The sequence below is a fragment of the Phyllobates terribilis genome, unplaced genomic scaffold, assembly GCF_046119375.1.
Source record: "Phyllobates terribilis strain yellow unplaced genomic scaffold, ASM4611937v1 Scaffold_7__3_contigs__length_470593459, whole genome shotgun sequence".
Lineage (NCBI taxonomy): Eukaryota > Metazoa > Chordata > Amphibia > Anura > Dendrobatidae > Phyllobates > Phyllobates terribilis.
This window is the reverse complement of record NW_027362767.1, coordinates 132482443-132500770: the sequence shown is the minus strand read 5'-3', so window position 1 is coordinate 132500770 and position 18328 is coordinate 132482443. Positions and strand designations below refer to the sequence as shown.

At 46.2% G+C, this 18328-nt stretch overlaps 1 protein-coding gene across 2 annotated transcripts in view; it reads right to left on the bottom strand.

Moving 5' to 3' along the window:
- Nucleotides 1-6767: 6767 nt before the first annotated feature.
- Nucleotides 6768-18328, bottom strand: part of PLCB2 (phospholipase C beta 2) — a 181089-nt gene continuing 169528 nt past the window's right edge. For both annotated transcript variants that reach the window (XM_073639196.1, XM_073639197.1), the window contains exons 25-32: nt 17169-17213; nt 15266-15464; nt 13404-13569; nt 13105-13181; nt 11617-11712; nt 11364-11421; nt 9283-9369; nt 6768-8840 (exon numbers count right to left, since the gene is read on the bottom strand). In XM_073639196.1, the coding sequence (XP_073495297.1) occupies nt 8442-8840; nt 9283-9369; nt 11364-11421; nt 11617-11712; nt 13105-13181; nt 13404-13569; nt 15266-15464; nt 17169-17213 (1127 nt within the window). In that variant the 3' untranslated portion in view covers nt 6768-8441. The remainder of the gene's footprint in view (nt 8841-9282; nt 9370-11363; nt 11422-11616; nt 11713-13104; nt 13182-13403; nt 13570-15265; nt 15465-17168; nt 17214-18328) is intronic.

The following is an 18328-nucleotide window of genomic DNA, read 5'->3' as shown; positions in this document are numbered from 1 at the left end:
ATCATCAGGGGCTGACAGCGACAGTAGCTGTGGAAAATGATTGGATTGTAGTGCCTCCCCCTGATGATGTCCTGTTCCGAGGGGGTGATAGAAGCTGCAAGCAGGAGACTGCAGGGCCATCCACCTGTGATCTCCCATTTGATACTCCCCTCAAATGGAACGTCACAGGAACTAAAGTAAAAAACACAGTTGTAGGGATTAGCTGTAAAGGGATTACAGTCGGGCATTTTAAAGGGCACAAGAAATATTTGCTGTGTGTAACGGGTCTGGGAGGCGGAACCTCTGAGCTACTATACAAGGGGGCGGTCCTTGTAAGGGAGCGGGTGGCGACCAGGCAGGCAGTCACAGCAGGTGACCGGGACAGTCTCTAGAAGAACGGGCAGGAGGTCACGGCAAGTGACCGGGGCAGTCTCTGGATGTACGGGCAGATGGTCACGGCAAGTGACCGGGGCAGTCTCTGGGTGAACGGGCAGATGGTCACGGCAAGTGACCGGGGCAGTCTCTGGGTAAAGGGTTGGTACGACCTGTGGCGGCTGATGGTAGACGTGAGCTCCCAGGTGAGCAGGCGAGAGTCTCTGGATAAACGGGTGGTCACAGCATGTGACGGCGGAGCCTCCAGGAAGACCAACAGACAGGCGGCAGATGAGCGCTCCCAGGTGAGCGGGCAGAAGTCTCTGGACAGGCGGGTGGTCACAGCACGTGACGGCAGAGCCTCCAGGTAGGCTAGCAGACAGGCAGCAGATGAGCGCTCCCAGGTGAGCGGGCAGGAGTCACTGGACAGGCAGGTGGTCACAGCACGTGACGGCAGAGCCTCCAGGTAGGATAGCAGGCAGGTAGCAGGAGTGCGCTCCCAGGTGAGCGGGCAAGCTGGTCCATAGACAGACTGACAGGAGTAGTAAGGCAGACCGTCGGACCTCAGGCTAGCAGGCAGGTAGCAGGATATCAGGCAGGAATTAGACAGCAGACTGGCAGGAATCTGGCAGGTATCTGGCAGGTAACTGGCAACGGGACCTGAGGGCTGAAGCAGAGTAGTGAACAGTGCTACAACATTGCTCGGGCACCTCCATTTTGGAGGAGGTGCCTTTTATATGGGAGGTCCTCCGGCAATTGGCCGGGGACTCCTTAGGACGGCGCGCGCGGTCCCTTTAAGAGAGGGGGAGCGCGCGCGCGCGCGCCCTAAGCACACTGCCGGGGAAGGAGCGCGTGCCGGAAGCAGCGGGGAGAGCAGCGCTGGAGGACGCCGCGCCAGGAGCGGGGAGGTGAGAGGGACGGCGTCTCTGCCTAGAACGGGGCAGAGACGCCGATGCTACAGTACCCCCCCCTTTAGGCCCCCTCTTTTTTTGGCCAGAAAGAAATTTCTCAAGGAGAAGCGGGGCGTTGATGTTCTCCCTGGGTTCCCAAGTTCTCTCCTCAGGACCAAACCCCCTCCAATCTACCAGAAAAAAGGTCTTTCCTCTTACCCTCTTGGAGGCCAGAATACTCTCTACCTCAAAGACGTCATCAGCGGAAACCGGAGCAGGAGAGGCACCTGGATTATTGGAAAAAGAGTTAAAGACAACGGGTTTGAGGAGAGACACATGGAAGGAGTTAGGAATCCGTAAGGTGGCCGGGAGTTTCAGTTTGTAGGCCACCGGATTTATTTGCCTGAGGATTTCGAATGGGCCGATGAAGCGAGGACCTAACTTGTAGGAGGGTATCTTGAGCCGCACATGTTTGGAGGAGAGCCAAACCTTGTCTCCCGGACGGAATTGAGGCGGATCCAGACGTCTCTTATCAGCATATCTCTTCATCCGCTCGGAGGACAGAAGAAGTGCGGATCTAGTACTTTCCCAAATGGTAGAAAACTCGCTGACAAGAGACTGCGCGGCAGGGTTATCCACAGAGGCGGAGACGGGAAACGGAATCCGGGGGTGCTGGCCAAAGACAACAAAGAACGGGGATTTGGAAGAGGACTCGCTCTCATGGTTATTGTAAGAGAACTCGGCCCAAGGGAGGAGGTCCACCCAATCAGAATGGTGGGCATTAACAAAGTGCCGGAGATAGCTGGTAAGGATCTGATTGATCCGCTCCACTTGACCATTGGACTGAGGGTGGTAAGCGGAGGAGAAGTCCAGGGTGACGTCCAGCAGTTTACATGTGGCTCTCCAGAAGCGCGAGGTGAACTGAACTCCTCGATCCGACACGATGTGGAGGGGTAGGCCATGAAGACGGAAGATATGGCGGATAAAGTCCTTAGCCAGCTCAGGTGCAGATGGAAGACCAGGCAGGGGAATGAAGTGGGCCATTTTAGAAAAGCGGTCAGCGACCACCCAAATGACAGTACACCCGGCAGAGACAGGAAGATCGGTAATGAAGTCCATAGCGATGTGTTGCCACGGGGCAACAGGTATGGGAAGCGGCAGGAGATGACCAGCTGGTAAGTGTCTGGGAACCTTGTTGCGGCCACAAGATGAACATGCAGAGACGAAGTCTACCACATCCTTACGCAGGGTAGACCACCAGTAATGCCGGGAAATGAGTAGGAAGGTCTTTTTTTGGCCGGCATGGCCAGCAAGTTTAGAAGAATGACCCCAGTGAAGAACCTTCTCACGGTCAGGAGGCGCCACGAACGTCTTGCCGGGTGGAAGACGAGTCAAATCCAGGGGGGCCACATTCATCACCTTGGAGGGGTCGATAATGTGCATAGGCTCCTCCTCTTGGTCGGAGGACAGGAAGGATCGGGACAAGGCATCCGCTTTGACATTCTTGTCCGCCGGGCGGAAATGAAGGATGAAATCGAAGCGGGCAAAAAACAAAGACCACCGGGCCTGACGTGGATTAAGTCTCTGGGCATTTTGGAGATATGCCAGTTTTTTGTGATCCGTGTAGATGATCACCGGGTATAGAGCCCCTTCAAGCAGGTAACGCCACTCCTCCAGCGCCAATTTAACGGCTAACAGTTCTCGGTCTCCAATGGAGTAATTGCGCTCAGAGGAGGAGAAGATTTTAGAGAAGAAGCCGCAGGTTACCATTCTCCCGGAAGAAGACTTTTGGGTGAGCACCGCTCCGGCTCCAGAGGAGGAAGCATCAACTTCCAGGTAGAACTGTTTGTTGCAGTCCGGACGGTGCAGCACAGGGGCAGAGGAGAAGGCTTGCTTCAGGGAAAGGAAGGCCTCCTCAGCTTCGGGTGGCCATACCTTGGGATTTGCTCCCTTACGGGTGAGCGCAGATATGGGCGCAGTCCGAGACGAGAAGTGAGGAATGAAGAGACGATAGTAATTAGCGAAGCCCAGGAATCGCTGTATCGCCTTCAAGCCCTCCGGCCGGGGCCACTTTAGGACAGCAGAGAGCTTCTCGGGATCCATTCGCAAACCCGTCTGGGAGATAACGTAGCCCAGAAAAGGAAGAGAGGTCTGCTCAAAAAGGCACTTCTCGTATTTAGCATAGAGGTGGTTCTGCCTGAGCCTCAGCAGGACCTGACGAACATCCCTCCGGTGTGAGGGAAGATCCGGAGAGAAGACCAAGATATCGTCCAGGTATACCACCACGCAGGAGTAAAGAAGGTCACAGAAGATGTCGTTGACCAGTTCTTGGAAGACGGCGGGAGCATTGCAGAGACCGAAGGGCATCACACGGTACTCATAGTGTCCGTCACGGGTATTAAATGCCGTTTTCCACTCGTCTCCCTGACGGATATGGACCAGGTTATACGCTCCACGTAGATCCAGCTTGGAAAAGATCCTGGCGCCTTTAAGGCGATCAAATAACTCGGAGATGAGCGGAAGGGGGTATTTATTTTTAACCGTGATCTGATTGAGTCCTCTATAGTCAATACAGGGGCGTAGCGAGCCATCTTTTTTTTTGACAAAGAAGAATCCGGCTCCAGCCGGGGAAGTAGACTTCCGGATGAATCCCCTGGCCAGATTCTCCTCTATGTACTCAGACATGGCCCGGGTTTCGGCCGCAGACAACGGATAAATACGCCCACGGGGTGGAGTGGCGCCAGGAACCAGGTCAATCGGGCAATCATATGGCCTATGAGGTGGCAATGTCTCTGCTTCCTTCTTACCAAAGACGTCAGCATAGGTCCAGTAAGGAGCCGGAAGACCGGGTAAGTTAGCTGGGGTAGGTGGAGGACGAACCGGACAAACCGGAACCAGGCAGGTCTTATGGCAGTCCGGCCCCCACCGGAGTACTTCACCGGAATGCCAGTTCAACACGGGTTCGTGTGTTTGGAGCCAAGGTAGACCTAGCAATAGGGAGTGGGAGAGTCCGGGCAACACATGGAAGGAGATTACCTCAGAGTGCAGCATTCCCACCTGCAGGGTTATGGGTTCCGTGGCGAGCAGGATGGTCACCGGAAGGAGTCTTCCATCCACTGAGGCGACCGACAAGGGTTCAGCCAGAGACTTGGTGGGAATACGGTATTTCTCAACCAGGGACTGGGAGATGAGGTTTCCAGCGGATCCAGAATCCAGGTGGGCGAGTTCAAAGTGACGGGTCTCTCCCCAGGAGATAGATACAGACAAAGTCAGGGTTGGAGAGGATTTATTTTTGGGCAGGAACGAATCAAGTGCTCCTTACTGCCACAATAGAAGCAGCTCCCCTCGGCTCGGCGAGACTCCTGGCGAGATTTGACCATCTTGGTCTGGTCGACCTGCATGGGCTCGGGTGAGTGTGCCCGGGGAGTGACAGAAGAGGAGACAGGTTTCTGGAAACTAGGAGCTAGGCGGGGAAACCTTCTCTCTCGGGTGGTCTCTTTGGTGCGTTCTTGAAACCGGATGTCAATCCGGGTAGCCAACGACACCAGGTCATCCAGGGTGGTAGGAATATCCCGACCGGCGAGCTCATCTTTAATCCGACCGGAAAGGCCCTCCCAGAAGACGGACACCAGGGCCTCATTATCCCAGGCAAGCTCAGAAGCGAGGGTGCGGAACCGTATGGCATATTGGCCCACGGTGAGACTCCCTTGACGGAGACGTAGCAAAGAGGAGGCAGATGAGGTTTTTCGTCCCGGTTCATCGAAGACTCTCCGGAAAGCAATGAGGAAAGACGACAGGTCGGACACCAGGGGATCCCCTCTCTCCCACAGGGGGTTAAGCCATGCCAGTGCCTCCCCAGTGAGATGGGACATGATGAATGCCACTTTGGCCCGGTCGGAGATAAACTGGTGAGTCAAGAGTTCAAAGTGCAGGGTGCACTGGTTTATGAAGCCCCGAGCTTGAGCGGGGTCCCCTCCGAAGCGAGGAGGTGCAGACAGCCGGGGTCCGAGACAGGATGCCATGGTATTGGTGGGCAACGGTGCTGCCGGGGCGCGAGTCGTGACACTAGCGGTGGTTGGTGGTGGAGCAGACAGTGTGTCCAGGCGGGAGTTGACATTCCGCAGGTGGTTCAGGATGGACTCCTGCTGGGATCTCTGACGGGAGAGTTCATGGTATAGGTCAGAGAGCGAGGGAGCTTGGGTGCCACCGGGTTCCATGGCCCGAGCAAACTGTAATGGGTCTGGGAGGCGGAACCTCTGAGCTACTATACAAGGGGGCGGTCCTTGTAAGGGAGCGGGTGGCGACCAGGCAGGCAGTCACAGCAGGTGACCGGGACAGTCTCTAGAAGAACGGGCAGGAGGTCACGGCAAGTGACCGGGGCAGTCTCTGGATGTATGGGCAGATGGTCACGGCAAGTGACCGGGGCAGTCTCTGGGTGAACGGGCAGATGGTCACGGCAAGTGACCGGGGCAGTCTCTGGGTGAACGCGTAGATGGTCACGGCAAGTGACCGGGGCAGTCTCTGGGTAAAGGGTTGGTACGACCTGTGGCGGCTGATGGTAGACGTGAGCTCCCAGGTGAGCAGGCGAGAGTCTCTGGATAAACGGGTGGTCACAGCATGTGACGGCGGAGCCTCCAGGAAGACCAACAGACAGGCGGCAGATGAGTGCTCCCAGGTGAGCGGGCAGAAGTCTCTGGACAGGCGGGTGGTCACAGCACGTGACGGCAGAGCCTCCAGGTAGGCTAGCAGACAGGCGGCAGATGAGCGCTCCCAGGTGAGCGGGCAGGAGTCACTGGACAGGCAGGTGGTCACAGCACGTGACGGCAGAGCCTCCAGGTAGGCTAGCAGACAGGCAGCAGATGAGCGCTCCCAGGTGAGCGGGCAGGAGTCACTGGACAGGCAGGTGGTCACAGCACGTGACGGCAGAGCCTCCAGGTAGGCTAGCAGGCAGGTAGCAGGAGTGCGCTCCCAGGTGAGCGGGCAAGCTGGTCCATAGACAGACTGACAGGAGTAGTAAGGCAGACCGTCGGACCTCAGGCTAGCAGGCAGGTAGCAGGATATCAGGCAGGAATTAGACAGCAGACTGGCAGGAATCTGGCAGGTATCTGGCAGGTAACTGGCAACGGGACCTGAGGGCTGAAGCAGAGTAGTGAACAGTGCTACAACATTGCTCGGGCACCTCCATTTTGGAGGAGGTGCCTTTTATATGGGAGGTCCTCCGGCAATTGGCCGGGGACTCCTTAGGACGGCGCGCGCGGTCCCTTTAAGAGAGGGGGAGCGCGCGCGCCCTAAGCACACTGCTGGGGAAGGAGCGCGTGCCGGAAGCAGCGGGGAGAGCAGCGCTGGAGGACGCCGCGCCAGGAGCGGGGAGGTGAGAGGGACGGCGTCTCTGCCTAGAACGGGGCAGAGACGCCGATGCTACACTGTGCTCCCAGGCAACATATTTCAGACCTGCATGGTCCTTTGTCAAGGCTTGACAAAGGACCATGCAGGTCTGAAACACGTTGCCTATGAGCGCAGCGGATATTTCTTTTCTGCCTTTTTCATTTTTGATCTGTTGTGTGCAACCATATTTGGTGCCTTTTATACTACTGGGTCAATAAAGAAATTATTTTAAGAAGATTTGAGCTCTGGCTATCGTTTGGACTGTTGATGGGCTCAGGAGTACATAGCTCCCCAGCCTGCCGACTTACTTGTTGCTGGGAGTGAAGTGCTTCTACTTGAGTGACTGATCTGGTTGAGCAACATCGTCCTCCTGCAAACCTGAATGTGCTACTGGCAGTGCTCTAGTTCTAAAGTCTAATGTCTTAGCATTATATTTGCATATGTATAGAAAATGACGCGTTTGAACAAATTTATGGCTAAGCAGCTAATGGAGAAAGTGAGCAGTGATTAGGAGAACTGTTTAGGTCAAGCAGCGAACTGGTGGGGGCCACATACATTTGATTTTGCAGGAATGTTAGCAGCTCCAGATCAGAAGCTGAAAGGGAGGGGGAGGTGACCAATCCTGACTAACTGCTATATAGAAATTAATAGAATGGAGGGAGGTGGCTAGGATTTCAGGAGTTAACTCCTCAGCATGGCACTGTCTATGTGTGGCAAAGTTTTGGTGGTTGGTCTTCTTGGTAACGAGCTACACACCATATAAAACAAAAGCTCTAATAGCAGTAGAATGATAGCAGATACAAAAAGCAAGTCAATAGCAAAGTTGATTATTTTAATGCTGTCTGACAAACGATACCAATTTTGTAACATTAGAATAACCCCTCATCAGAAGTCACTGTCTATGTAGCTTAAGTCACCAGGTCTATCTCTATGCTAACATTAAAGGGGTAATCCAGCTTCCATCACTTCTGTTCTAGGAGGTGAGTAGGGGGTCAATTCCCTCACATCTATAGATGACTGCAGGCTCATGTATATGAACGGTAAGTATAGCGCACCTATCCTATTCACATGAGCCTGCAGATATCTGTGGGATAGGTGCTCTACACCGTCAACACTCACTTTCCTTTACGGAAGAAAGTGAAGCCAGATAACCCATGCAGCTGTGGATTATTACGTTATTATAACTCTTGGATTCTGCACTTAAATATGCATTTGCATTTATTACATGCGCTATTTCAGGCTCTCCATTAAAACTTTTAGAACGAAATGTACCAAAAAGAGCACAATTCAGGATCTTTAAAAACACAGAGGGCATGAGTTTTAAAAAAAAATTGCATCAGATTTGCTTGGACTGTTTTTTTGACAATTGCGCCACTGTTTGCCCAATGCCTGATGTAGCAGAGGGCGGAACTGTCATCGGAGAGTAGGTACGCTTGGAGACTAGCTTGCATTTTGCTTTGAAATTTCATTTTTCAGCACTGGCACCATTGGTTTTCTATAATACAGGTATCTTTTTTATTGTTGTCCTATCACCTATACAGCTAATTTCATTAGTAAAATTGTCCTTACAGGTTCCCCTTTAACTCTTCTACAAAATTGGTAAAGAACATGGTTTAAATATATACATTGTGTTCCATCAGAAAACATCTACAATTAAATATTAATATCCCCGTTACCCAAACATAAGTCACCTCCCATCATCACAAACCAATAATTTAAATTTCCAGTCTAACCCATTTCGCCATTCCAAATGCGAAAATAATTCTGCCCCGCAGATGGATCCTAAATGGCTTGGAATATTTTGACAAGACTAGGCTATTGCGTGGACACTTCCTCTGAAGGAGTCTTTCCTACTATGTCTGAAGATGTTGGCGTGTCACTCGGTGGTGCGTTGCTTGTCTCGCAGACCGAAGCAGCTCTTGAAAGTGGTTCTTCCGTGGCAGGGCGACCAGCTGAAGATTCATCTTCTACCTCTCTTTCACATGGGTCAATTTGAGTATGTGATTCCTCAGGATTTTTTGTAACCGAAGATTCGACTTTGTCAGATTTTCCAAATAGTAATTCCCACCTATTTACATGGTTTCCTGGCTCTTTTTTCAACGATTTGGCTTCTGAAGGAAAATACGGTGCCATGCAATCATGTACCACATCTGGTATTTCCACATCTAGGTTCTTCACCTTCCCCTGGTATTCCTGCTGAAGGTCTTTTTGAGTCTGTAAGGAAAGGAAAGGAAAATTAAAGTTTGTGGACAAAATAATGCAACAAACACCAACATGGTTACAGTCATCATTCTCTTGGATGGTCCCCCGTTCTGTTCCAAATGATTTCCTGATGTCTACATCTGTCAAGCAAATTGCAGTTTCAGTGACCACAATGTGTAGACCAGTGTTTTCCAACTCCAGTAATCAAAAGCCACCAACAGATCATGTTTTTAGGATTTCCTTTTTAGAATTAGCACCTGAAATCCTGAAAACATGATCTCTTTGAGGCTCTTGAGGACTGGAGTTGGGGAACACTGGTGTTCTCCAAGAAGAAACCAAGTTTTATGGTTAACTGACAATGATTGAGATGGCGGTCCAGAGGAAACTAAGACCGTGAGGCTCTAAAAGGCTGCAGTGGATGAGACAATGACTTCATATATAAATATACTCATACCTGCTCTCCTTTCTCTTTGATTCTCTGCAGTCCTTCGGCCTGTTTTTCTTCTAGTTTCTGTTGCTGATTGCTCCATTTATCAGATACCTGTAAGATTCATGTATTCAATATACTAGTATAAGTTTTAAGGCTTTGATGAAAAAACCAACTATGTAAATTGATTAAATTCTAGTATAAGTTTAAGGCTTTGGTGAAAAAAAAAATTGCCCTTTGCTAATCCTGGACAACCCTTTCAAATAATATTGGAGTATTCCTTTAAATATGGAATCCCATAGTGTTTGTTAATATGCTAATTGCATATTATACTAAGCCAGCTATTTGTTGATTTACAAGAGCAGGGGGATACCAACTATGTAAATTGATTAAATTCTAGTATAAGTTTAAGGCTTTGGTGAAAAAAAAATTGCCCTTTTCTAATCCTGGACAACCCTTTCAAATAATATTGGAGTATTCCTTTAAATATGGAATCCCATAGTGTTTGTTAATATGCTAATTGCATATTGTACTAAGCCAGCTAGTTGTTGATTTACAAGAGCAGGGGGATACCAACTATGCAAATTGATTAAATGCTAGTATAATTTTTAGGCTTTGGTGAAAAAAATTGCCCTTTTCTAATCCTGGACAATCCTTTCAAATCATATTGGAGTGGTCCTTTAAATATTGAATCCCCATCACTGAATCAGAGATGCCATTTCTCTAGGATATTTGCCTGCTTTACACCTTACATCAATCCAATCTTGAGAGTGTAGAAGCTACGGTGGTGCTCCTTGTTTCCAGCTGTACAGGGGATTATGGAATAGCCCCACAAAAGAAGGAAACGAATGGAATTTGTTCTAAAGATACCAATTTAAGAATACTTCTGTATTACCCTTGTCTATATATTTAAAGTTGAAACAGATATACTTCCCTGATATGTCAGAGTTATTATAATAAACTGTAATTCTTGATGAAATATAGATTCACACCGCAGATGTGCCGACGGGCTGGCAGATGTGGTGACAGTACTCCAAGAGACCGTGATTTTTTGACTTTCTGAGAAATGATGATTCTTGCTTATTTACAGGAATTTACTGTTTTACTATTACATGTGTATCACTTTGTAAATATGGCCAAGGTTTGAACTGCTTGATATAGTAGCAGCTAACTATAGAACGTCTCTCAGAACCATATTGACCGGACACTTGAGCGTGTTGTCGTGTGCTCTCCGGCCATACCTACATGGTCTGAGGTGACCCTTTGTGGAGCATATTGGGCTAATCTAACAATAGCTCACAGTAATGGTAAGTATTAGTGTCACCAACCGATCGGAGCCACGTGCCCCTGATCCTTCCTCACAACTTCCGTGAGTTCCGGGTTTAGGATAATGTGAAGCGAGCTTATAAATTTTATAGATTTACTCAAAAGAGCGATGCTAGGTACAATATATACAAGTGGTTACAAGATATATATATATACAGTAGTCAGACAAATACAGTAAGGAAGCAGTAATACGATACAGTAAAATTAAAAGGAATAAAAGTGAATATACCACACTTTCATCAAAGGTCTCTGGACACGGCAGGAAGGGTGCTGTCATGGGTCCAGGGCGGTTCCTTGTCTTTCTGCCCATCTGTAGCGACAGGTGACCCTCAACAGAAGACCCCTCCCCTCTCTCACAGAGAGACACATTTATACGTAACTTGGGCAGGGCAGAAAATAGGCGATTTACATGTAATCTCCTCTTCCCTTCTATTAGACATTTCATAATCCATTTCCCAGCAATATTCTCATTGTAAGGTGTGCATCGTAATTGATCTAACACAGGAGCTTCCCCTGACTTCAGAGGTAATTCAATTAGCTATTCCTCATTGCCATGATTCAATTAGCTCCCCCATACTCTTGTCAGGAATAGGCGTTTGCACTACAAAGGTATATATCCTAGCTGACCTGTATTCAATTCTCCCCTGGGGTCCTTTGAAGTCAGACAGACTAGCATTCCTGCTGAGACCTTCATAACTGGGAATATGAATTTCCAGTCCCTGGCCTCACCACAATTAGTAATACAGAATTTTTGTACTATTATTTCTGATGGCGATACCAACCATTTGTAGAACTTGCACCACTTCTTGAATATGTGAGTTATTTATTTCCTTTTTTAACCTGAAAGGCATAAAGTATATATAATTATACATCAAGCGATTATCCATCTGTGGTGCAGTATATGTTTTTCATTTCGTCTTGGTCTTGTTTTTTTGGTCTTGGTCTTGGTTTTTAAGGCATATACATTGAATTGCCAATTATAACGTATACTATTTTCTTATTAATCAGGAAATTAAATATTTAGGATAATCACACCTCTCCTGAGCAGCTTTATCCATCGTATTTTTGCTCATGGTTTCCAGTCTTTCCATCCGCTTCATCTCCAGCTTCTTCTTCATCTGTTTAGTGTCACTGTGGAAAGACACATTATTCACATGCTTGGACTTCACACTATCCTGGATCTGGTTTGATAGAACCTGCCTTGGTTTTGCATTGTGACATAAGGCAGCTCTTCCCATTGCTGGATTTATATTTTCTCATATAAATATCATTGGGCCTTTTTTTTTCCTTCACGTCTACCTGTCTGTAGACCTGCTTTCCATCCAAAAACTGAAACATTTCTGACAACCAACATTAATTTCTCTGAACTTGATGATTCTCTAGATTTTTTTTTTTTTGCGAGAAATTTATTGAAATAAATGATTCTTAAAGGGCCTGTAGACATACAAAAAATATGTTGCACTGTCATTCCCAAAACCCTTGCTGGAAATGCAAATGGAGTGAACTCCTTAGAAGAGGACCAGCAAAGGTGATTAGTAGTTGCATCTGTAGGCAACTTATTTTCATAGGTGGGAGCATTGGTTTCTTAATAAACTTAGTAGTAGTAGTAGAACCAGTAATGATTTGGAGGCACCAGGTTGTTATCCGTCTGTCTTGTGCACAGAAATTAAACTTTTGCGTTCCAGTGGGCACTGCATGGTTATTTGTACAGAAGAGTTGAGCAAGAATCTTCTCAGGATCCTGGACTCTGGCCATGTCTGTAGTCTGAGGCCACCAGCCCAGAGAACCTCCTGCCACCTGTGGTGTCCCCAGTGCCCCTTCTGTCTAATAGGCCCTGTAACATCATTATGTTGCGTCACTACACATGGATTATGTTGGGGGGTCCTACTAATTAGAAGAGGTGCTGAGGATACCGCCGGTGGAAGAAGGTTTGCAGTGCTCCTGGTGGCCAACGGGATAATGTCTTAATAAGGCCTCATTCAGATGTCCATGTATCATTATCTGACTATGGATAATGACGCATGGACTGGCTATGGATTTTCTGACTCAAATTCGACAGCCTCATAGACACATATGAAGCTGTTGATTTTGGTTTAGTAGACCCTCGGGCCAGTCAGTGCATCATGTCTGAATTTGGCCTTCAGGCTGTCCTTGGCATTGGTAATCACCCTTTTCTGATAAAAAGCTTATGGGTGTTTTATAAAGGAAAGTGTGTGACCTTAAAAGTCATTCTGTTTCCTCCATACTCCATGTAGAAAAGTAGTGCAAGTGCAGTGGAGGAGCTGGAGAGCCATGTATGGCCACAAGTCTTATAGATGAGAGTGATGTCTGGATAGGAATGAAGATTGATCGAATAAAAGGACATGTTTTTACTAATTGTGAAAATGGAACTTCAAATTAGCTACAGAATATTAGTAAGTTGAACATATGCATCCTAAAACCAGAATCTTAACTGAAAGTAACCAACCCACTTGATAAGTAGCATGTAAGCTAATTTAGGAATACGGTCAGATGGACCCTTACCTGTCCGTCGATTCCTTCAGGACTTTCATTTCCGTTGTTTGCTTTTCTTGGGCCAACTCCAGCAGTTTGGCAGTTTGCTGTTAATGAAGGCACGTCATCAATAATTCAGTTATGGGAAAGAATTTGGATATCTAGATATTGAACATTTTATGACGGCCACCCAAAATTGAATTGAGGAGTGATCTTCTCGAAGAAGATGTGGTGGAACTAAAAACCCATCACAGCAGGTCTTATCAAACTAAGCAATATTTTCTGTCTATGTAACCACATGCACAGCTGTAATTTTAGGTCATGCATACTTCAGTGGAGTGCTGCTCTTTCTTTTTCCAGATACTCTCATGCAGCTCCTCTCCATGACGCGTCAGTTCCTGTTCCATCTTCTCCTTCAATTCCACCACCTTAGAATCTGGTTTACCTGGGATTTCACCGGCACCCCACACTGAGCCATACTCATCTTCCAGACTTCTACAATACATAATCATTATTAAATTAATTCAGAGTGCCTTCACTGCTGCCTGCTCTTACGTTAGTGCCAAACTTCACTGTAAAACTTTCATCGGTAGAACAAGGGTTAAATGAATATCGGGCCTTGAATTGAAAGTATAACTTTAGATCCAAGCGACTTTTAATAACAAACTGTTGTAAATTCATATGAGAAATGCAACTATTTCTGGTCATTATTGTATTCTGCATTTTCACCAGTTTCCCCTCTGCAGGTTCTCTCTAATTTCCAGTTCTCTCTGAGCTAGTGGGTGGAGACTAACTGCTATGTGTCCCATACACAGCACATGAGACATAAGGGATTTCTGTTCTCCTATATGTATGTAGGACATGTTCAGAAGCGGCAGCACGGGGGACATTATAAAGCAGTACTGAGCAAAGGGGGCTGTGAATCCAACTCTGTGGTGAGATAAACATGTACTAGAAAGCAAAAGCACTAGCTCTATGCCTTTCTCTGACTCTGCTCCTCTCCTCTCTGTAGACTTTAATAGGTAGCTCTGATTCCCCAGTGAGCGTGGAGTTTGCTTTGTTCAAACGAATTTTAGCAGTTTTTCAGCTTTAATGATGAGTAAATGGGGATACTTATGATGATACAGGTGTGTTAAGAGGATGTATTTGTATTATTTTTTTTTATTTAAAGTACATTTTTAATTTATTTACTTTTTTTAATTATTTCTTTAAACCGTATTTACTCTAATTGTGTCATTGACAAATTGTGAGAACAAGGAAGGGCGAGTTGTTGGATGTTCCCTTAAAAGGGGTTTCTCCAGTTTAGAAAACTTACTTTTATATATCCTATATTAAAGAATTCTGAGTTAATAGATGGGGGTCCTCCTTTCATTAGTTTGATCTCATGATGACAATTTACAAAGAGGGTCTCTTGCTCTGGATGACTTGACCTTTATGGCATTACTTAGACAGCCCATTGATGGACAATGTAAAATGCCTAATGGAGTATTCTCATGTTACTAGAGGGCTTTACTTAGTTAGACAGCATGAAAATAAGCAAGTTTGCAATTGACTTGCTTTTTTATATACTGTTATTCTCCTGTTGGGAGAACTTTTATCTTACATAGTGCACAACTTGTTTCCAAGCAGCTCGGCCACCAGAACCTTACTGAGTGTGAGCGCAGTAATTCCATTCCATGAGAGGACTTTACCCCCATAGAGAACTTGGCACTCCTTTTTTTTGCACAATGCAAACTTTGAACTTTATTATGAATTCAATCCACAAATGCCATATGCTGTTTCAATCTTTGTCAGACCTTCATCAGAAATGGATGGCTAGTGAAGGACAGGATAAAAGACAGTGATGTAGTTCCAAAGTTATAGCCAATTCTCTTTTGAGTGTAGCGCTACACACAAGGGAAGATCTGCCATACCCCAGGCGCTTGATTGTTCCCATTTGTCTACTTTTCCTGTCCATCACTAGCCATCCGCTTCTGAAGAAGGGTACAAAGATTGAAAGGTATGGTTATTTGTGGATTGCTTTCATAATAAAGCTCAAAGTCTGCATCATATAAAATAGAGTGCCTGGTTCTCCATTTTACTTGACCAAAACATTGGCCAACTAGTGAAGTTTGGTTTTCCGGAACACCATCCACCCAAAGTTCTGAGCGTAAACTTCTTCCAAGCCGTTAGACCCGTGGACCACACGTACTTGCTGGCTTTCTTGCAGTTTTTCTTCTTGTTGGTCTGTGCGTGCAGGTCACTGAAGGCACCAGTATACTTTTGAAGGATCTCTTCTCTACGCTTCATTCCTTTGCGCTCCAGCTCCTTCAGCTCTTTCTCCTGCTTCTTCTGAAGTTTCATAAAACCTTTGTGTTTTTGTAAGTCGTCCTGATTTGTGGTTTCTGGTTCTAAAATACATGTAGATATTATATACAAGGTTTTGATTTTTAAATGGTTACTTTTCCATTTGCTCACATTTCTACAACCAAATTTCATACATTGTAGATAAACCCAAAATTGTATTTTCATCCAACCTTTGTTGGTTGTTGGAAAATCTAATTTTGCTTTCCCATTTCCTTTCCTACTGTATTCCCAATTTATTTCAAGGTTAAATCAGGCAGGTTTTTCCAATTTTGTTCAACTTCTTTATTCTAAATACAGCGCCACACTTGTCCACAGGTTGTATGTGGTATTGCAGCTTAGCCCCTCTAATCACAATGGAGCTGAGCTACAATACAAGACACAGTCAAGTGTGGCGTACGTCTGAAAGAAAGAAGCCATGCTCTCCTTATCTTATGTAACCCCTTTTTTACGATTGGGAAATTCTCAATTTTTGAACTTTTGTTTTTTACTCCCCTTCTTCCAAGAGCCCAAACTTTTTTTTTTAATTATCCATCAACATAGCCGGGTTAGGGCTTATTTTTTTGCCGGACAAGTTGCAGCTTTGAATCATTCAGTTTACCATGTAGTGTACTGGAAAATCGAGAAAGCGAGAAAAAAAATGCAATTCTGAAAGCTGCGAATCAGTGGAGGGGGCGTGATTGGACCAGGAGACACAAGACACCTAGTCCTGTACTGATAATCTCCTGCTATCGAAGCAGCAAAACACAGCCCAGTAAGTGACACATCACTGGAATCAGGGTCTCTGCCCCTACATCATGCTGCTCTCAGATGACATAGCAAAAATCTGCTGACAGATTCCCTTTAAGGGGTCAATAATCCGTCATGATGAAACTATTATAAAGCTCATGAATTCTGCAACAAATGGATACCATTATTGTGTATGGGTGACAGATGTCACTCTTAGGCATCCCTCACACCCTTATGTCAGGAGCATTTTCTGGTGCATTAAACAGGGTCAAAAATTACAATGTGAACAGGACCTTACAAATTCCGACACTATATCATCTGTTCTGTCTCTTTTCATTATAGTGTGGGATTGTGAGCACCACACTTACTGCAGCGGTAAGCTCACGTGTCCCATAGCGCGCCGGGGTGCCCGACGGCTAGTGGGCCCCCCTGCCTGCTCAGGGCCCCAGCACTTGCCCGGTGCTGACGCTGGCCCTGGCAACACGGCAAAAAAAATTTAACATGCATGTTAAAAGGGGATAGAACCATCTTATTAATGATCAGCCTTCTGCATTCAGTTTTATTGTGTCCAGTAGTGATGAGCGAGTATGTTCTGTTAACCCTTTCGGCGAGCATGCTCGGGTGCTCGCCGAGTATCTTCAGCGTGCTCGGGTGTTATGTTTCAGTCCCTGCGCTTGATTTGCGACTGACAGCTTTAATACATGTGAGGAATGCCGAAGAAACAAGCCTTAGCTGTCAAACAGACGCAAATCATGCTCAAGGAGTGACTGAAACATAACACCCGAGCACGCTGAAGATACTCGGCGAGCACCCAAGCATGCTCATAAATCTCAAGTAACGAGCAAGCTCGCTCATCACTAGTCCTCTCTTATTGTTGTTTTTATTTGTGCCCTATTTTTCACTCCCTAACAAAAAAGGTGAATATTTTTAAAATAAAATATTGGTCTAACAAAAAAATATATATAATTTCTCCCGTTCAAAATCTAGTTACAGTCCGTGCTTGTTTTGCTAGATTTTTTTACCTGCTGCTTCATTCGTAGAATCCACTTTTCCACCGCTCGCCGAACCTAAAAGTGAACAGAACGTTAACCTCATATATGCCAGTGTTGATATTAGAGATTAAGTCATACAAACCATTTCAGGACTGGACTACTTGAAGCGTTTAGTACAATGAATTTTTTTCCCATTTTTTTTGTCCATTGTCACAATCCAAGAACCAGAACATTTTCTTTTTCCATCATTATAGCTGTAAGAGAGCTTGTTTTTTATCAATGTGTTATATTTATCAAGAACACCATTTAGGAGCTTATTTATTAAAGAGGTTCTGTCACTTTCCATAAATATGGCATAAAAGCCACTGTACTCCTGAATCCGACGTTGTTTTTCTCTTCTTCCTGCGCCTCTCCATTCCTGAGATATGGCCCCCTCTTCCCTGTATATAATTCTAGTCTTTTCAACCAAGTGGGTGTGGTCATCAAGAAGACTCCAACAGAGAAGAGTTTAAGACCACACCCACTTGTTAAAAAGACTAAATTTATAAGCAGGGAAGAGGAGGCCATATTTCAGGAAAAGAAAAACAACACCGGATTCAGGAGAACAGTGACATATACACCAGGTAAAAAAAATGACATATTTATTGCAAGTGACAAGTCGTCTTTAACTTTTTTTAGATGGTTGAATCCAGAAAAAGTTATACCAAATCGTGGCCATGTGTTATTAATAACGAGTTATCCGTATCTTATGGGTCAGTATAATTACAGCGATACCAAATATGTATATTTTCATAATATTTTTTATCATTGTTTTTTTACTACTTATTACTAGTGTTGAGCGAGCACTAAAATGCTCGGGTGCTCGAAGCTCGGGCCGAGCTCGCCGTGATACTCGGGTGCTCGACCCGAGCAACGAGCCCAATGTTAGTCTATGGGAGACTAAGGGAGCATTTTTGCGGTGGCACCCCCGGCAGTCTTTTAAAAGCCTAACAAGTGCCCAAAACGATAGTGACAGTGCTCAAATTACATGGGGACAGCATGGGGATCGCCCCAGGAAGCATTTCTGACCCCCAGGTCACTGCTGTCAACAATGTGGTCAGAGGTATTAAGCCACTTTTACAGGCTCACAATAAAACGAAAGTGAAACTTTTTTCCTGTGAAATATGTTAAGGAACATCCTTTCCAGGGAA